We start from the raw sequence: 21,406 nt of genomic DNA, 5'->3' as shown, positions 1-21,406 counted from the left end.
AACCAGCATTCCAAGTCATTCTGATCTATCTAGATAGGTTTCTTCTGAGCTGCTCCACTTGGCCTCCTATTTGCCCTCCACGTAATCTCTATTTAAAATCCAATTCCAAAGACATGACTGCTCAAACTGCCCTTGTCTCGCTAAATTACACTGTGCCACAGGAGGCAAAACTAAAATGGAAATTGGAAGCAGGACTGGAATGCTACAGGCCTGATGTTGTATTTAAGATTTAACACCGCTACTCTAAATCAGTTGGTTTAATCAAGAACAGAGCAGTTACGAAGAAAAATCTCTTCATTTCAGCATTAAATTATTCTTTGAATTGTCATGATATTTTGATCCATCTTACCTCTTTACTTTCATGTAGATTAACAAGTAAACTATCAGGTGTAGGCAGGAAAACATCTATGGAGAAAATATGTCTTAGTAATGAATTACTATTTTAACATAATGTACTTTTGAAAGAACATTAAAATATTACATAGTGGCCAGGTGCAAAGACTTCTAGAAATAAGTAAAAAAGCACTTCTGTATAACCATAATGGGACAGCGAATTTTCTTTTCTAGCTGCAGCCCTCATACTGTGTTGATATATCCCCTGGAAGTGCACTGAATATGCACTGATGTGTCTTCACTTTATCCTGCAGCTATGAAATCCAGACAGATCACATTGGCTAATTCCATTATAATCAACCTAGCACAACTGTATGACCAGTTTTAAAATCTCTTCACTGGCTGCCAATTCGTTTCCAAGCAAAGTATAAAGTGTTGGTTATCACCTTTAAAGCCCTACATGGTTTGGGTCCAGGCTACCTGCGGGATCGCCTTCTCCCATACAATCTGCTACGCATACTCAAGTCCTCTGGGAAAAATTTACTTCAGCTAGCAAAAACTAGATTAACAGCTGTTACTCAGAGGACCTTCTCTTCTGCTGCTCCCAGACTGTGGCATGGCCTGCTGGAGGAGACTCGTCAACTTAACAGTCTACTAGCATTCAAGAAAGCTATAAAGACTGATCTCTTCCAGCAGGCCTATCCAGTGGAATTTTAAGATGTTTTTAAAATGTTTTTAGGATTTTTTTTTAGCATGTTTTAACAATGTATATTATGTTTTGAGTATGTATTTTATTGTTTATTGTTGTTCCCCACCTCGATCAAAATGGAGAGGCGGGCGAGAATCATTATTATTATTATTATTATTATTATTACACGTCACACTCAAAGAAAAAGCCCCCATGGGTTGGTCGGTCGCTTGCTTGCTAACCTAAGAGACAATTAGGTGCTCTGTGGCTTGTTTCCCCTCCTATGTCCCCCTGCCGAGTCCAGCACGTATCCAAGGCAACTTTGCAGCAGAATTCCTAGTTTCCACAGTCCCTACATTAGCACCCTTTCTGCAACTGGTCTGCTGAGGCTGCTGGCTCTCGAGGGAAAATCCACCCCCCGCATCAGAACACCAAATGGAATTAATTATCTGCACCCTTATGAATGTGGTAATGCATTTGCAAACTTTTTTCTTCAGCACTTCCCTTGTTAGCGAACAACTTTTTTAAAAAGGCTGGTTCATGTTATACTAAAGTAAAAACAGCTAAAGTGCCATCTCTTCTGCAGCCACCAGCTGCATTTGGCTCCCCTCCACCCCATCATACTTGTTGCTTCCTGTCACATATACCTATAGGTGACAAAGCAGTGAGCAGGATCACTCACTAAGCATATAGAAATGTCATGGCAAAGCAGTAAAACAGGGTGGAAAATTGCAGAAATTTCAAGACAGAGTAATAAAACTAAAGGGCAAATTGTGCAAAAATCATGACAGAGAAGTAAAACGGAGGGGCAAATTGTGCTAATCTCAAGATAGAACTTTAAAACAGAGGCAAACATTGTGCAAATTTCAAGGCAGAGCAGTAAAATGGAGGGGGAAATTATGCAAATTTCCTAGCAGTGGACATTCACTCCTGCGCACCTGCACAGAAACAAACAAACAAAAAAGGTTGAGAACATATTCGGGACACTTTCCGGTGTCCTCTATTTTTAGGATCACAGGGCAGAAGAGGGCCTTGAAAATGGATGAGGGAGGATGGCAGCAGCACTAGCAAGATCGCAAGGAGCAGCAGGGTTTTTTTTTATCACTCTTGCCAAGCAGCTATCCAGCCATTCCCAAAGAAGTCATCCTGCCGGTATGGATGACACAAGAAGCCACCAGAGGTATGAATAAGGCTAATACAAGCCATGGGTTCTCAGACTGGCTTGTTTGTGTGCACCGTGTGCACTCAACACAATGTCCCACCATGGCTGATCAGCCATAGTGGGGTTTTGTGTTGTGTGAACCACTATGTGTACATTGAGAACACAGTTATTTCATTTCATGGTTTCAGACACCACTCCTTCCCCCCCCCTTTTTTTTTTTAAAAAAAAACAACTTTAAGTACTCTAAAGGTTAAACAGATTATTAAAGACAGCCATTTCTCCCTGAACTCTGATTCACTCTCTCATTTTTATTCTGCTAATTTCTGGGACAATGAGCCATCTTACCTTCAATTTCTGATACAATTAGCATCTGAGGCTGTGACAGTCCTTCTTGCAAGTTGTAGAACTGAACAGTGCTGTCAAATGTTATGAAGCCTATTCTTGTTCTTGAATCTCCAGGCAACCTTAACATTAAAAAGAAAAACAATCCTGATTTGTTGCGTCAGCACAGATGTGTGATATTGAGTCTTTAATGTTAAAAAGAGATAGAGTGTCGTCAATGCCAGACTGCCTAGTGCAGCTCTATACCTATGTTTAACTATGAAACCAGCATGTGGCTAGTTCTTGCTTGTGTCCTCTCCCATCTTCCTAGTAATTCATAAGAACATAAGAAGAGCCATGCTAGAATAGACCGAGGATCCATCTAGTCCTGCATTCTATTCACACAGTGGCCAACCAGCTGTTGACCAGAGACCCACAAGAAGGACATGAGTGCAACCGCACACTCTCACCCATCTTCACCAGTAACTGGTGCACACAGGCTTACTGCCTCAGATACTGGAGGTATGACATAACCATGAGGGCGAGTAGCCATTGATTGCCTTCTCCTCCAAGAATTTATACAACCCCCCTTTAAAGCCATCCAAATTAGTGGCTATCACAACATCTTGTGGTAGTAAATCCCATAATTTAACTATGCACTGCATTTGTCCTGAATCTCCCACCAATCAGTTTCATGGGATGACCCTCGGTTCTAGTATTTTGAGAGAGGGAGAAACATTCAAAAGCCAACAGCCTCTTACTGAAGCAAAGTGGGAGGTGGGAGAGATGGAAGAGAGACGTTCAAGCTCCCATCGACTGGCTCTGTACTAGTCACAGGACTGAGTCATGTAGCTTCATGAAATTTAGGATTTTTAATCCTTTCTTTCCTAGAGCACATTGTCACCAAGAGGCTCAGCCTCGCTGCCATTTTGAATAGTTCCCTAGCACTTTGGCTCTTAGAAACTCAATTTTGTCTAGGAAGGTACATCAAGCATAAGGACCCAGGACAAAGTTGCAGTGTCAACTCTGTCCTCTATTAGCATAGAACAAACGAGTACTTCCCATTCACTGGCCAGCAGGCCTGGGACCTCCAGAATATGGAAATACATCACTTTCTATTTGGTTCCTTATTCCATCAAGTAATATGGGCACACACTTTAACTGCCTAATCTAGAGCCCTAAACAGAAAAGGTACTGTGTAGGAAGCAGTGGAAAACCCACTCGTAAACACATCATAGGTATTTGGTTAACCATTAACACCCATTAGAATCCATCAAGATGATGGAACTACACCTGCATACAGTCTCCTGTTGCACCCTGAACCTTTTTGCACTAGACACCCAAAGAAAACCAAATCCTCAGTATCATGTCCATCCCTTCTGTCCCCTCTTTTGACCCTATGGGAAAATCCCACTCTAAAATCATGTTTTTAAAAGGAATCCTTTGCACTTAGGGGTTAGTTTGTCCCATCTGCCCTTCACTTACTTAATTTACCCACTACGTGAGTTTGTTCCCTTGCTCAGTGAAAGCCTTCACTTCTTCCTATTTTCACCAATTCACACTATTTTTGTACCAACTTGGAGAATTTGAAGGGAACCCAGGTTTTTGTTTTGTTTAAAGTTCCATACAGTATAGAGCTCAATAGATCCTATGAAGGCACAGCCTATCCTCAGTCCCCCATCATAGCCTTTTCCATGGATGTTTCTAGATAACAAGCTACATCTTGTTATTTTAAAGTTTGGGTGTCTAGCCCAACAATAATTCATAAGGAACAACCTACACAATCCTGGTGGTCCAGTCCAGATCACCAAAGACCCCTGAGGAAGAACCCTATTTTATGCCTTTCACTTTGGAATAGGTAATATCTGTACCTCCATCTCTTTTCAGTTTCTCTCCTGCCTTCTGGCTTTGGAACAGGATTTGCAGGCTAAGTTCGTTACATTCTGGTTTCTATCTCCAAGCCAATTAGACCCCTAATGTGTCTATTCAGGTCCTACTACCCTATCTCCTTTCTTAGAAAGAAGTCTTCACTCTTCCAGCCTTCAAAAACACTTACATGACGCTCAGTCTGTTTCTTGGTCTTTTCCTCCCACATCCAATCTTCTCTACAGATTTAACCAAAAAATTGCTAGTTGCATTTGAATGCAGTTCACATAATCATTCTTTCTATTTCTGTAACTAACTATATAATTCAATTTTGCTGGCTGCAGGGGCACAAGAGGAAGCATTGTCGTCAAGTGAACAAAGCTGGTAACAGACCATGTTAGTAATTATTTGAGGGGCTGTTATATCGATCATAAATGCAAACAAGACAAAAAGGCTCTTACTTGTCTAAGTTTTCCAGCAAAGACTGACACACAATTGACAAGTATCCAGCTTCTACTGCATTGTGGGACACATCAAGCACAAACAAATACACTGCTGGCTGAGGAGGACGAAGCTGTAAAATAAAATCTTTTTTAAAACTTACAAGATCCTTTATATTTTCTACAACAGAGCTGTGCGCTAACAGCCCTTCGAAACTCTCCACCCTATTTTGTGCAAAGAAACCGGGAGGACAATTTTGTCAAATTTCTCCAGGGGAAGGTGAAATTCTCCAACAGTTTCTCCCAGGTAGGGTTCACCATTAGCTGGGGTTGTAGCACAGCTTCTCCCCACCCACCCTGTCCCCGCCCAAGAGATTTTGTGGATTTGCAATGCCACTGCAAATGGTCACAGCATCAACTGTGCTGGCAGCCTAGCCCTCATTTTGTGTCCTCCACAATACAGGTGTGAGTGACGCAATGGTGTGTTCAGTTCCAAGAAAGAGGTGGCGCTAGTGCTGTGCAAAGTCTGTACTCCAATTTCCTGAAAGTTTTCTTTCCCCCTGAAAGATGAATCCATTTTTCTGCTCCATTCCCAGGGTGTTTTTTAATTTGTTTTTTATTTCGTTTGGTGTTTTTGATCTTACCTAATCTCTGGGAGGTGGCAGAGGCTGTTGTGTGTGTTTTTCTTCTTCTATGACACATTTCTCCATTGCTCTGCAGCCTCCCAGGCTTCCTGTGCTTCCTGTTCTGAAAAAGCCCTATGGGAGGAATAACCTCATGAAGATTTTGCCTGGGCTTTAATTGTATTGCAGGAAGTCAAGGAGGCTACAGGCGGCTGGATAAATTATTGTACAATTAAAGACAGGACACACACACACACTCCTCAGCCACCTCATAAGTAAGGTAAGGGCAAGAACACTGAACAAAACTTATGAGAATGTCTCCAAAATATTCTTCTCCTTTGAATTTCTTTTCAAAAGCAGTTTCTTTTCTATCCAACTGAAAAAGAATGGTAAAAAAAGTGTGGAAATTTTTTTTGGCATAGCACTTATTTATATCCATGATTTGTCTGTTTTGCTATCACATGGTACAGTGAGCCCCACTTTTTACAACAGCACAGGTCCCTTTGAAAGAAAATAGGGAGCTGAAAGGAATAAAAATGTAATAAATAAATAAATAAATAAATAAGGAATTATGGTTTTGTCCCCCCCCCAATGTATGTTTTAAATTTTGTAAGGCTGCCTTGAGGCCCAGCATTGGGCAAAAAGCGGGATACAAATAAAGATAATAATGAGGTAGAAGTGAATTCTCAACTCAGCTTCCTCCATCCCCAAACTAGAAATACCCCAAAGAGTATTTATTTTAGCCAAATCTTTTAAAAATGTACACTTACCATGTAGTCTGAAGAAGCAATGAACTCCACTGTAGAATTTTGGACTTCTGGCCGCTTGTGAGGCTCCCCGTAGGATCGTGTCAGAGGATTGTACATAAATTCTTCAGGAACTAAACAATGATAAAATAAATGCATGATTCAGTGTCAAATGTACAGGTGACACGCCCAGTAATTTCATGGCATGTACAACTGCATGTGGGGACTGCACAACCCTGTGTTTGAGAGCTACCTGACATGTAGCAGCAGGAGAGGGGTGGGTGAGCTTTCACGAAGGAAGCTTCAGAAACCTCTCTGTACACAAACTCTTCATGCATTCCCAGAGTGTCTTAACTTTTATAAATACTTACCGTCATTAACTCTGTAGCACAGGTTACATTTCCATCTCCTTTGGTCAATAAAAGAAACAAAAGGGTTGATGTACGTTCTGCATGATCTACATCTCACAATGGTGTTTGATGTTATCACAGGTAATTGCTACAGAATAAAGAAAATTGTGGCATATAAATTTGAAGAACTTCCATAAATGTGTGATAATGATCTCCTACCCCGAAACACCAACAACAAATTAAAATCTTTCACTATTCAAATTAAACATTAAATTAAGATAACGACAATCAACATAAATAAATCTATTCATTTATGAATATTTGAAAATTTGTATAACGCCATATATCACTGGGATCTCAGGGTGGCATAAAGATAAAATCAGAACAATGTAAACATAAATATGCACAGCTAAAAAAGTATTTAATTGTTAACAAATTAAATCCAATATAAAAAAATTAAAAGCAATAAAAACAAAAAAACTATAGTTTTAATAGATATAATAGCTTAGCCATTAACTAACAGGTTATAAGGCCACTATCATTTGAGGTTTCCTTTATTGAAATCTGTGTCACTTGCACTCAAGTAATATATTTAGAACTGACATACAAGTAAAATGGTAACAATGATCTGCTGAAAATATTTTCTCTGTAGTTTCTAGTGTTATACTTTGGTTACAAGAGAAGAGATTCACAATTATGGAATACAATTACAGTTTTTATCATCTTAAAAGTACTGTTTTACAATATTTGATCAATTTATTTAGGTTTGACTAAATAAAAAATGTGGGAATAATTTTTAAAAAGTCATTTTACCGTTAGATCTCTGAAGGGATGTAGAAGCAATCCCAAAGGAAGTTTTGCTTTATTTAGCAATGCCTGAGTCTGTGGAATATTTGTCAAAGTGCATCGAAATGAGCTAAGACAAAAAATCGTAAGTGTTAGTTTCAAAGTTCATGAACAACAATATTATTTGTTCTACTGAAAAAGGCCTAGCTGATCAAGAGCTACCATGTTACCTAAATAACCAGAACCTGCCACCGAACACTTCTACATGATGAAATGTATTCAAAGCTTGATCAACTCATCCACTAACAGTTCCCTCATTGAGGCAAATAATGCAATGTCCCCACCCCTTGCCAAAAGAAATCCTTCCCCGTGCTCAGCATGAAGCACTCCAGTTCTCGATGCTAATGGATAAAAATGTTGGTGTCAACATGCAGTTATCTGGGATGCAATACAGCAGTAAAAGCTCCAACTGCCAGAGCTTTCTAAAGTGTCACAAAGAATGAGAGAAAAATTGAAGGCTGCAGTGAATGTTTGTTTGCCAAGTCTGCACCATAGCCATCCAGCTGAAGCCATGTTAACAATGCGAGACTACGCAATGACATTGTAGCATAGCATGGCAGCAACCAGCAGGAAAAAATGACCCTTTTTTAATATTACCTAAGCACTTTAGACTACCTGCCCCAATTGTTCTGGAACAAGACTAAATTTTGATATGCTGGTTACTACATCACCTTTGAAGAACCAAAATATTGCAAAATCATACCGCTTGGTAATTATGTTTGTTTTGGACTTAGTCTCCAAAAATAATTGGCAATGACTTGGTTCAGACAACAGGATAATCAACGGTGGTTTAAATACCCAATGGTTATTTAACCAACCGTGGGTTATCATGTTATGTGGTGGGTGTTATTTAACCAACGGCTGATTATTTGGCTGAAATAACCAATGCAAATAACCAACATTGTGCAGAGTTGGCTATTTGAACCACCGTTGGTTACTGTTTTGTGTGGAGGGCACCATTGGTTATTTCCTCAGCCACCATTGGTTATTTTGTCAGCCACAGAGTCACAAGGCAAGAGCGGTCAAAGCGGTGGCTGCCACTCTAGTCCAGCCAGCAGGATAGATTTTCGGCAGCAATGGCTGATGGGATACTAGTAGGAAGACTGAGGAAAGGAGAGAGGGCAGGGGATGTTAAGTCAACTCAGTGTGGACTAATAGTCAACTCAACGCTGATCCTAATCCACACTACATTTGATTTTTATCTTGTTATGTGGGGAGTTTCCCTTAGATAAACAACTGTTGAGTTGATTACTATACCACTTTTGACTATTGTGTTGTCTGAACGCAGCCAATGTTTGAAGCAGATTTGTACATTTTGAGTTGGAGGGCAAGTACAAACAAAAGCTTGCCGATGTAATGTTCTGGCACACTATGGTTTGCCCATACCAAGAAATCATGGAGGGAACTAAGCATGCAACGCTTGGGTCCAACAGCCAAAACGTGGTTTGGCGATTACGTCGAAATCACCCCACAGTGTTTAAGGGTAAAATGCGAAGACAGCTAAAAAGAAGTATTTTCAATTTCCTTTAAGCCAAATCGTTGGTGTATCTGCTATAAGGATATATTTCAATAGGAATGCAATTCCCTCCTGTCTGAGAAAGAATTGTTTGAAAAATATGATTATGGAATCAGGACATTACTTAGGGACACTTCCTCACACAGATATTAATAAAATTGACATAGATAAGATAAGCATGCCTAAACTGGAAATTGTATACCTACTCTGGGCTGCAGTTCAATCTCTTCAGGTCTGAGTTCAAATTAGGCACAGGAGCTAGAATTGGAACAATAGGCATAATATTTCTATCTTGAGTAAGGTTGATAGGTTTCAAGCTCTCTGGCTGCTGTATACCTAGTCCTCCAAGACTAGCTGACAGTTGATTCATTGTAGGATATTGCTGGAAAAGAACAGTTTAAATAAGCATTTACTCTATGATATTAGGTTTTTAATCCGTATCTGTTTAGTCTTCCCCCTCCCCAATCCCTAGTAATCTCAATTTTAAGCAAGTGCAACTCCTAACAGGGTCCCAAACCCTACTTCTATCTTAAACTCTGGGTTGGATTCAGAAACCTCCCTGTGGAAGGTGATGACTTTGCTGTCCCTTCCTCTCCCTACCAGCCCTGAAGCCCACCCTCCCCACAAGAAATGCTCCCCACCAAGGGTAGGATAGTTGAGAAGAGAGGGAAGTAAAAAATCAGGCAGAGGGACCTTCAGTCTCATTCACAGAAGGTGTATCTGCTCAATTTTCCTCCACCTCTCCCTTCCTTCTCAGCCTGCTGTCTCATAGCCCACCCAATTCAGCAGGGTCCCCTGACCCCTGGGGGAGTATATGGGGGCTAGTAGGGAGAGGAAGAATGGGAAAGTCAACTTTCATCTACCCTCTTCATACGCACAATATGCCTGACCAGGGCATATGAGGTTCATGATAGATCCCTTAATAAGCACTCTCAAAGTCTCCAGCTCTTCTACGGATTTCCCCTGTGTGTAGCACACTTCCACTTCTGAACTAATCGGGACAGAATAACCAGTGAAAGCTTTTTGTGCTAAAGAATATTCTAGGTAGCATGGAATATGAACTGACATGCTTATCGGGCAAGATGTTTTAAGGCTTAATGTAGCTGGGAAGGTATAACGTGTTCCACTTAAACAAATCTAGGACATGAAGTTAATTATATGTATGCTGCCAAGTAATATCATATATTACTTTCTAATCATAACCACAGTGGAAGAGCATTCTCTAATACATTATTATTGCTTGGATTCAAACCTGCTCTTGCATGAGCAGAAGACATTTCAACGCCATCGTAAAGAACCCCACACCGGTTGCCCACTTCCCACCACAATCCCCTCAGCCACATCTCAAGCCATTCTGGACGGCTCCCAGATCCCAAGGTGCAGCTTTTCAAGCGGGCTGTGGCAAAGAGAATCCCCAGCGATTGGGGAAGCAAAACCAGACGACATGGAAAATTTGATCTTCCTTCTGAGGTACAAAGAAAACTAACATTCTGAATTCAAAGAGTAGAATTCCAACCCTGATTCATACACAACTAGCTGTTAATAACCTCTCATTCATCTAATTTGTCACAAACTGCATCAAGCACGCTCAGTCTTTGAAGATTTCTCTGACCTGTGGGTATTGAGGAAATCCAGAATTATATCCAGAATTACTGGGCTGTATGGCAGGAGATGGCAGAGATGGTGTTACATTCTGGTAGCCAGGCTGAAGAGTAGGATACCCATAGCCAAATGGCTTAGAGGATTTAGATGTCTGAGGAACTGATGGAACAGGAGCTGGACTACTCGTTGTAGAACGTGCCTCTAAACAGTGGGGGGGAAACATTGTTTTTAAAAACACTGTCTTGCTCTTCAAAAAACCAAGCATCAAAATGAGAGTAGCTGAAGGGGGTGATACTACCTGTCATTAACAGAGCAGTAAAGTAGACTTCCATTAAATACCCACCATCTATCAGCATTTAATAAACAACAAGATTAATATTAACACAAACCATATGTAAAAGTCCATCATTATGTTCAATGCCAGTTGATTTCTAATAATTAAAAAAAATTGTTAAAACAGGACAGTAGTAATATTTCAAGTGAAAATAAATCATTAAGGCATTATATATGCTGCCTTACATATTTAACCCTTTGAAGTTAAATTCAATGGAGTTGTCCTGTGAATCAAATGTACTGTTTGATTGCTACCTAAAGAAGAATCAACCAGTAAGCTCATTAGAAATTATGTGGCATAAAATGCAAAAAAAACCACTATATTTTTAAAGAGCACAATATTTATAACTCAAATTAAAGACTGCAATCCTATGCACATGTATGAGAGTAAGTCCCCCTAAAATCAAATAGCTTTACTTCTAAAGAAACACATTTAGGATGATAGTGCTTGTTAGGAAACTTCTTCAGTTTCATCTGATGTGAAACTTGAGAGGCAGAACTGCAATGCATTGTGTGCTATTTGAATCTGAACTCTCAGGAAATCATATATAGTTTAGTGTTTTTAGATGTATCTGTATCTTCAGTACCAACTCATTTTGTATATCTGGGTTGTACAAATAGATCATTTTTACAGCCAATAATATTTTAGTACGTTGATATTTTTATAACAACAACAACAATTTAAACAAAACACAATTCACCTGGATAACCACCTCCTTCAAGTGTATCATAATTGTTGAGAACAGGAGATGCACTGCTAGTAGTGGAAGAGCTGTCAATAGCTAGAAGGAAAACACATTCACACACATGTTTATTCAAAAGGTAATATCTGTATGCCGACAGATGTTTATAAATACCTGTTAAAAAAAATTCCAAAGAACTTCAGGAAATTACAGTCTTTATCGGTAACATCATATGCTTACAGAAGACAGGGTTTTTAGTTTTCATATTTGTACACAAGAGCTAGCAGTTTGGACAACTATGCTAACACCTATTAATAATGCACAGCGGAGAGGGGGGAATTAAAAGGGCAAAAATAGATTTTAAAAATGACCTGAAAAGCTTTTAGTGGTTATAGTTTATTCTTGCATTGAAAGTTTAAAAGCACACACTTCGTTTCACATGCACATGCACACCCACGCTAACTCACAAACATATATATTACAGAGACTATGGTTTGAAACTTTCAATGCAAGAATAAATTATCTTATGACTTCCCATTCAAGTACTTCAAAGCTAGCGGAAAGCATTTGCAAGCAAGAAAAGGCACGGCATCCTCTAAAGCAGCCTTTCTCAACCTGGGGCGCTCCAGATGTGTTGGACTGCATCTACCAGAATGCCCCAGCCAGCTGGCTGGGGCATTCTGGGAGTTGTAGTCCAACACATCTGGAGCGCCCCAGGTTGAGAAAGGCTGCTCTAAAGACTGGATGCACTGTAAGAATTGCAGATGAGGTATTTGTAGCTGTGTAGTTATGAGAGGGAGGGAGGGAGAGAAAGAGAGAGAAAGAAGAAGGGAGAATGCACCCAGCACCTCTTGGTACAAGTTCACTTGCTTCCATTTCTAGATTCAATCACAAAAAACTCCTTCAGGAATACAAGTTGCTTGGGCATCAATGCTAAATATAGTCACACGAGGTTATTATATTCCAGAGTATGTATACCAGAGCACAGCAGACACACACAGGAGTTTGAGTTCCCAGATTCCCTTCATCCAATGCAAGGAGCTTTCCATTTCAGAGGAAGGGGACTTTTAGATCAACCTAGTGTATTAGTATACAGCTGCCTTACATACCAACACATATACATGTGTAGAGAAGAAAACACACACACCCTTTATTACATGACTGAATGTTTATCATGTTTATCACATGATATAGAAATCTTCCAACAAACTTGCTATAAGACCAACATAATTCACAACAGTAAAGACACTGCCTGCCATTTACCATCTAGGCTTTAGAAAATTGAACACCAACTTCAAAAAGTTAAAAATTAAGCCTCAATAATCCAGTCACCAACATTCTAAATTTTATATTTGACTCTTAAATCTACCTTGCAAGATTCCAAAAGTTAAGTTAGTCTCAAAACTAACATGAATCATAATCTCCACTTTATTTTTAGTATACTAGAAAATTATTGTATTATATTGTGTTCTTCAACCCTGCAAACAGACTATGGCCTTTGCTAGACCAGGGGTTATCCTGGGCTGATACCTGGGATCGTCCCTGCGCGTCCAGATGATGCACAGGGGATCCCAGGCTCAGGGAGAGATCATCCCTCCCTGTTCCCGGGATAAAGCCTACCCCGTCAAGCCCGCTATTTCCCGCAGTCTTGGGCTGAGCCCGAGACCATGAGTGTATGGCCCGTTTTTGCGGCTCCGCACAATTAGTTGCGTGGAGCTGGGAGCTGCGCCCATCGGGGGCGGGGGTGGGTGGGGAAACCCTTTTTTTTAAAAAAAAATCCTCTTACCTTTGCGCACAATCATTCGTGCACATTGTCCCCTTTAAAAGTAAAAAAAATGGCGGGCGCGACAGCTCTCTTCATGAGGTTTCCTCACCTTATGTGTAAACGAGGGCGATATCCCACGATATTTGCATCACAGGATCTCCCCTCGTCCATCGTGGATTTAGCGGTAAGTCTAGCTAAGGCCTAAGTGTTCAACATAGACAGCCTGCCTCTTTTACTTCAAATAGTTCCTCTCTTCAATGAGTTGTGGACACAACTTCTCTAATTCATTTCTGTTTTTTACACAATCCTTCTCCAAAAGCTCCAGGAGCAAAAGGAAAGGGGTGGGGGAAGGAGAGAAGAGAGAGAAAGAGGTTGAAAAAAATTGTCATTCTAATAAATATGGTGACTGAAAGAATGAAGAATAGTAATTTCTTCTTAGTAGTCTTGACTCACGAACAGCTTGAGTCTACCTTCATCTGCTATGTTTAGGAGACTGAATGTCTCTGAAAAAGCCCTGGATGACCATAATTAGCATCAAGCTTTTAATCTGCTTCAAATGGATTGCACAGAGAAGAACCAATTGCCTAGGCTAAGTAATGTGACAACATTTTCATTTATCTAGAAAAACTTTTAAACCACGTTAGTATGCCGAGCTAACAAATCTGTATTGTGGTGGCACTTTCTAAAATATGAAAATAGAGAATGGACAATGACAGAGAGATCTTCTTACTATACCAGAATGAAAAATGAGTATGCATGGATTAATAAAGGAAAAATATAACTTGAATTAAAAACAATGCTTATCATCTGAGTCACAGGAAAGGATGTTGTAAAACCACATTATTGAAGGTATATACATGCATGCAGAGTTGGTAATATTCCCATTCATTATCTGGGGCCACACAAGTGCAAGCAGTTTAATAACACAACCGCTTTTTAAAAAAATACATTTCACTTTCATGCTATAAGTTGTGGTATAGGGACACTTTTTGAAAGACTTTGAAGTGACATTCTTATTACTGAAGTTAAAGGTAATATAATAACTAGTAATGCTATTAAGAAGTGTTTTTATACCACAACTTAAAATATAGTTTGAAGTTTAATCAACTTCTTTATTTCAAGCATCTCCAGGGTTTTTTTAAAAGATCTTTGCCTAAACTAATTAAATCTGTAATAATCTGTGTATTGCATACATATAAATTTCAACAGGAAATGCGCCACATGAAATGTACTCACAAGTACATTACCATATATGTAATTTATCACATGTAAGTCTGTTTGCACTAGATGATGAAAATGACTGCCCTCAGAAGATATTTCTATATTCAGTCTTTTGGTTACCTATAATCTTCTTAAACCTGAAAAATGCCAAATCACTATAGTATATTTAACAATAAAAGGAGAGTTTTGTGTAAATACAGCAAAGACACTGGGATAAGATCCATCAATGGCAATATTAAGATGCACTGAAAGCTATGACAACTTTTTTTTAGATTCCAAAATGACAAAAGTATATCATCCGTGCCTCTAATTAAAGAAACGGAGGGTGCAATCCTAAACCCAATTACCTGGGAGTAAGGCTCATTAAACTCAATGGGGTTTACTTCTGAATAGACATGAATAGGATTGTGCTTGTGATCTCTTACTGAAAAGTGTCCAATTACTCTTCTATACCTTTAACTATGCAATGCAACTTAATTTTTGCATTCCATTATTTAGATGACTCCAGGATCTGGTTAACCTGTTTCATGTTCTTTTGTTCAAGGAATGGTATAGTGTCATCAAAATTGAGTAGGAAATGTGAAAAATACTGGTGCAAAACTAAAGCAGACCTGCTTCCTCATCCTCCTCATCCTCTTCCTCATCATCTGAACTTGATGACAAGGGAGTTGCTGGAGAGCTAGCTTGATTATTAACATATCCACCATACTGCATGCCTGTGAAGTGGAAAGCACAAACACAAGAATCAGACACACAGAAAAGGCAAGAAATTGAAAGCACAAATCAGAGCATTAAAAGTGACACCAAAACCAGGCATTGCAAAGGACATCCTAACATGAGAAGTGAGTGAATTACCCAAACAATGCAAGAAAAGCTTTTATCTTTACAGAAGTTTAGCCAGCAATGTTTAATGCTGCAGCTTGGTTAAGTATTAGTAGCAGACAAAGAAATTTAGTAGAATTAGAACAAACACCATTTATCCTCCAGAGATTAAGAAAAAATCAGACAGGTTTTAAACTTCAAGGTAGGCTGTGAAATAATAATGGCTCTTTTTATAGGCTAATATCCCATCTCCTAAAACCACATGTCCAGGCAACTTCTACAAGTAGAAATTGTACTGGGATACAAATTACCCCTATCATTAACACAGATTTGAGGTAGTTTGTTAGCTCACATGGAAAGACCCATTCACACCTGGGATCACATGTTACTCAGGGCAGTTTTTCATCTGAAGAGATCAAACCATTTATGGTAGCCAACTGTTTCTTTGGTATATTGTGTATTGGGACGCCAGTGATAATGTCCTAAGAAGACAAAGTTGGCTTGCTAAATATTGCAGAAAATGTGCATGATAAACTTCATGCTCAGGTATGGGGAAACTACCACATACCTGAGCGTGAAGTTTATGAAGTCTGACAATTTTAAAAAGGTAATACTAAAAATCTGTTCGGAATAAATTTTAAAGAAGTGGTTCTTTAGGGTTTTAGTCTAACACAAGCAGCAATGAATTTTAATTATGTATGGACGTAAACATACATCTCACTAGTCAGTGTTAACATGCATATTCAGTATGAATTTCCAAAGTACTAGCACCACAATGAGTGTTATTTTTCCTAAACCTACACTTCCTTAATTTCCTAACAATGTCGACTACATGTCAGATACATGCCATTAGATTATTATAACTGTTACTATATACATATTCATGTAAACATAGGCTATGATCCAGCAAAGGAGAAAACATGGGGGTGTTCTAGGTCAGCTATGGAATGTGAAGCTCTTTTCACAGATCCCTTTCCATTTATAGTAATAGAATTGCATATATTTGAGTCCTCCCTGTTGGGGTAGAGCTTATAAATATGAAGTAGCATGCATGTATTGAAACATGCTTTGTGACATGACTGCTGTGATTAAAGGTTCAAACTCTCAATGAAATCTTGAAGCTCTCTCTATCTGAAAAGGTACTCATGAAAAGAAATACCCCTTCTGCTCACAGATACTTCTTCCATGGTCTGGAATGTTTGGATCACCCCAACACATGGCAAGCAAAAATCCTCCATTATCCAACTGCACACTCTGGGATCAACAGAAGACATTTTGCTCCCAATCATTTAGCAAAAACTATTAAAACATAAACATGCAGAATTTATATTTGCATTTTAGCCTGTACATGGATGTACATGTAAGAGTCACATCATGCAATGCACTATAGGTAGACAGGATTAAGGTCACAATCCTATGCACAGTTCAATGGTGCTTACTTCAAGGTAGGTCAATGGAACTTACTACTGAGTAAACCTGCAAGCAATCAGGCTGATTAGATATTTGTGTGTGTCTGGTGCATGTGTGTGTGCAGGAAGCACATAAGGATAGAGCTCACGTTTCTTTGACACTAAACAATTTTCTTCCAAACATTCACTTATTAAGCTCATATTTCCAATTCATTCTAGTATTTTAATCAAAGCTAATAAGACAGTCCCTGCCCTCAGGCTTACAATCTAAGAGACATGGCACAAAAGGAAAAGGGATTGGGAAAGAGGAAAAGCAAAACCCAGGCAGTTCTTAGTTTCAAAGTTCTTATAAGTGTTATTTCTGGCAGGGAAGGTCTGATGGATGTGGATAGGTTGGTCTCTCCCTTGCCATGATGTTCTTCCTGAAAAGCAATTGGGGGGTGGGGTGTTTGCAGCCTCCCAGTGTCGCTTGGTTCTCTGGCTTATGGAAGAGGTGACAGTCTGCAGTTCCAGGGAACTGATGAGATGGTTAAGTTTTAATGTTTAAATTTTGTCATTTTCCCATATTTTAAAATAGTGCTAGAAAGGCAGGGTATAAATTTAATAAATAAGCAAGTCCCAGGTGCCAAATGACATTTTACACTAAGGATGTAAGAAGTCAAGCCACCACAAACACATTGTGATGAGTTTGAAACCTACTGTGTAGATAGAACTGTTTATGTTGTATTATACATTCATTGGGAGTCAAAACTCTGAACAGTTAAGAGTTTGAGCTAGAAGCAGAGTCTTGCCTCAGTTCGGAGAGTCTGAATTCCTAGTTGTCTACAGCCACTGACGGTTAATTCGGGAGGCAAGGTATCAGATGTCTTCTGTGAGCATTTAGATACTGTCAGTCATCTTTTCTTTCCTCACCCAAGTCATGCAGGCTTGAAGCTTTGAGTAGATTTGGTGAACTTAGAAGCCCAGGAAACTACCCAACTTGGGTTAGAAAGCTGCAGTCCCCTAGTGCAAACGTATCATTCATGACTTTGAAACATCAAACCAAGTTATAATGTAGGGATGTCACCTAAGGTTTCTTTGAGAGGAGAGGTGATTTATAAATATCATACACAGAATACATAAATTCTACCTTTAATGTTTGTTTGCCTTAGCTGTTGCAGAATGCCATGGTCAGTCAGTTGATAAGAACACAACCTTCCATCTTTCAGTCTCATCGATTCACACTAATAAAAGCCTAAATGGTTTGGGCCAACGTAACTGCAAGACCACTTTCACCCCTACGTACCATCACAATCTCCAAAAAGAACTCAAAACCTGTTGTCTGCTATGTACAAAGTTAAGATTGCAAGTACTTGTATGGTAGCATTCCTGTAGCTACTTTTCAATGGTGAAATAGCTTTTTCTTAAAAACCTGTCAATGTCTGAGTCTGACCATTTTTCAAAAGCAGTGGCTTCTGGTAGAAGGGCTACAAACTGCCGACTGTAGAATGCAGCAGAGGTACTAGTGGCACGGATGCCAAGTCACCCCCAAATCTTTCCTCATAGTTCTGAGAGTTGGGATGTCCTTAAACAAGCAGAGACAAACTTTTGGTATAATCCTTGGAGCTGCCATTAAAGGCCCACACTCAGCCAAAACTAAAGATTTCGGAATTTCCTCTTGCTTTGTATCTCTGTAAATTTACTGTCCATATATCACCTTGCTGGATTTACAAAAGACTCCTATACTGGGAAAGTTTGATTCTGACTCCTATAATAGCAATTCAAAGAGAAGTAGGCTGTCTTGCACATAACTTTTTCTAGATTAAAGAAGCAGAATCTGTAATCACTTTGAAAAGCTTTCATGTGCCACGTTGTATTTGAGTGTGTGTGTGTGTGTAAGCATATTATAAAATATACAAATAAATAAAATAGTGTACAGTTAAAGTAGGGCACTCAAAACCTTACAAGTATTAAAATGGCAGTCATATACCACCATTTTGAGAAAAAATAAATGTCCAACTAGTACTTGTACTGGGATAGATGTGAACATAAGAAATACTTTTGTAAGCCGCCATGAGAGCCTTTTTTGGCTGAATGGCGGCATAAAAATACTTAAATAAATAAAATAAATAAAAATAAAAGCCTTAAAAAATGAACCCGACAAATCTTTACATTCAAACATTACAGTGATTTAAAATGCATGGCGAAAGCTTTACTTGTCTTCCAGTTTCTATACCTTCATGAGGCAAGGAATCTGATGATTGTGTAAAGGAGGATGAAGTGCTGGGCTTTGATGTCTTCTGCACAACAGGTGTTCTAACTGAAGAAGTCACAGCTGAAGACATTCCACCGACAGGTTTTACAGGCTGAACATTCTGGTTTATTGGATGTGGTGACCCTGAAATATCAACCAAAGAGGAAATACACATCGTCAGGCAATAGAGGCGCTGATTAACCGTTTCCAGAGGGGTGGCCATATTAGTCTGTGGCAACAACAGAGTGTCTTGTGGCACCTTAAAACAGATTTATTGTGGCATAAAGAGAGAGAGAAATATTCTAAGTCCTGGGTCCCCACTTACTAGACGAAACCATTTTGCATTTGTCCCTGCTGGGGCGGGGGAAGGAGGAGCAGTGAGAATCCTTTTCTGTACGTGGCTTGCTGTTCCAGATAGCTGTGCTGCAGATCAGAACAAGATGGCTGAGCTGGCTAGCTTCTGGGGGTGGATCTGGGAGGCAGGATCTGGGAGGCAACTTGTCCCTCTCTAGTCCGCTCCTAGGGTTGAAATTGGGAGAGTTGCCTGCTGGTTTGGCTATTGCTGTCGCTGACCTGCCAATGCATCTTTCCTGGTTTAAGAATTTTGTTACCTTGCTTATAGACGAGTTTAGCTGCCAGTTGATGGAGTGGAGAAGACATTTCTCACATATTCGCAAACAGACTCTGTGTAAGCAGGGATTGGGTTCCACACTCCCCAATGCAAATCCCCATAATGGATCTTAGGGTGAAACCTTGAAACCTCCTTAAGCACTGACATGCCTGTTATACAACCCGGTCATAGGATGCACCCACATTATTGGTTTACATCAAGGTGGGCCCAAGATTCTTGCCTTTTCCAACAATATCCCAGCACATTCGCTGGGACACTGGGATCAGCCAGCAGTCCGATGACTGGATTTTTGCCCTATGCATGTCAGACTCTGTAAGCTGTATTCAATAAATGCCATGTCCGTTTATAATGAACTTCAGCCTGGGTGATTGTTGCTCCTTTGCTCCATCCCCACTCCCCACTGCTGGTCAAACAGGCATGCAATGTAAGAGGTATATCCTATTTCAAGCCTAAATGATATGCAAAAAGCACAAGGACCATTCACAACAACAATAGGAGATAACACAATCCTCCTAGCTATACTATGCTATTTTAACACTTCAGAAATTATTGCTTTGATCAAGGCCTAAGCCAATAAAATTAAGCTTACTGATAAATTCTATATATTCCTCCCTGCTTGCTCTGTTAGACATATGAAACCTTGTTTCCGATACCTTGGTCATATGAGATTTGATGGACACCTAATCAGAGCAGATTCTTTCCTATGGTGGCTCCCATCTTCTGGAATGCTCTTGCAAACAAGATGAGTCAGACCTCGACATGATATTCTCTTTTTGGCATTTGGTGCAAACATGAAGGCATTTAGCTAAATGTTTTCCTGGCTTATTTTAATACTGTTCAAAAATCAGGGTTTTGTTTTATGAATTGTTAATCTGTAATTTGATGTGGGGTTGTTACTATAAAGTTGTGTTTACACCTTGAGTTACACTTTGGTGAAAAAATGCAAGGCATAAATAACATAGTTCAGCAATTATGTGTCTCCTGTTCAAGTTTACTTTTTTTGAAAAATAGTGACCATTTGGCACCACTGTGTGCAATTTACCCCTATGTTTATATGTGAATACATGTACATACACACAATCTGCACATATATTCAAGCTGAGGATAACGCTTCATGCATCTGATGAAGCAGATCCAGTCCTTTGAAGAGTTTAAAAGCTGCAGCTTGCGCAAAATGTGGCAGCCAGATTGATAGCAGGGACCAGAAAATGACCTGATTTCTGAACGCTCTCACTAGTTAGGTCCACCTGTAATCAACATTGTCTTCTTTTCAGCACCAGATTAAAACCTTCTACGCTCAGGCATTTGATTGCATATGATAGGGTTTTTAATGGGTCCTGAGATTTCTTATTGGTGATTGTGTATGTATATAGCATAAAACGGTTTTTTATATTACTGTATTTGGCTATTGGGTGGTATAGAAATTAATAAATGAAATGAAAAGCTTATGCCACAATACATTTCTTCATTATGCCACAATACCATTTGTTTTTACTGCTAAATAGTTGTGTGCTTCAAACAGCAGTAGATTGAAGAGAAAAACTAAGTTCTATTGCTGTCATGTCATTAGTGGAGCAAGAGAACAAACCACCTACCAGTAAAAAGCATCATTATCATAAAGTTAACACTGTCTGAATCACTTATGCATTTGTCTATGCACTGATCCAAACTGTTTAAATACATGCACCAGCCTTGCCTACTCCAGGCAATCACACTGTTTATTAGAATCCTAGGAATTTCAATTCTCATTATTTTAGATGTACAGCTGAATTACATGGTGGAAGACAACCTTGAAAACCTTCCTGCGATTCTAAAT

At 39.4% G+C, this 21,406-nt stretch overlaps 1 protein-coding gene across 2 annotated transcripts in view; it reads right to left on the bottom strand.

The window, feature by feature from the left end:
- The window catches only part of SEC24B (SEC24 homolog B, COPII coat complex component), a 47,906-nt gene that overhangs the window by 15,329 nt on the left and 11,171 nt on the right, over window positions 1-21,406 (bottom strand). Inside the window, exons 3-13 of one of the 2 annotated variants that reach the window (XM_063136274.1) lie at window positions 18,942-19,103; window positions 15,107-15,211; window positions 11,528-11,608; window positions 10,504-10,694; window positions 9,098-9,273; window positions 7,343-7,445; window positions 6,551-6,677; window positions 6,204-6,313; window positions 4,832-4,944; window positions 2,529-2,647; window positions 350-405 (exon numbers count right to left, since the gene is read on the bottom strand). In XM_063136274.1, coding sequence (XP_062992344.1) covers window positions 350-405; window positions 2,529-2,647; window positions 4,832-4,944; window positions 6,204-6,313; window positions 6,551-6,677; window positions 7,343-7,445; window positions 9,098-9,273; window positions 10,504-10,694; window positions 11,528-11,608; window positions 15,107-15,211; window positions 18,942-19,103 — 1,343 coding nt within the window. The remainder of the gene's footprint in view (window positions 1-349; window positions 406-2,528; window positions 2,648-4,831; window positions 4,945-6,203; window positions 6,314-6,550; window positions 6,678-7,342; window positions 7,446-9,097; window positions 9,274-10,503; window positions 10,695-11,527; window positions 11,609-15,106; window positions 15,212-18,941; window positions 19,104-21,406) is intronic. The other variant, XM_063136275.1, reaches the window with a different exon arrangement.

The sequence above is a fragment of the Elgaria multicarinata genome, chromosome 10 (assembly GCF_023053635.1).
Source record: "Elgaria multicarinata webbii isolate HBS135686 ecotype San Diego chromosome 10, rElgMul1.1.pri, whole genome shotgun sequence".
In the NCBI taxonomy this organism is placed as follows: Eukaryota; Metazoa; Chordata; class Lepidosauria; order Squamata; family Anguidae; genus Elgaria; species Elgaria multicarinata.
The sequence above is the reverse complement of the archived record's forward strand: the minus strand, read 5'-3'. Positions and strand labels throughout refer to the sequence as shown.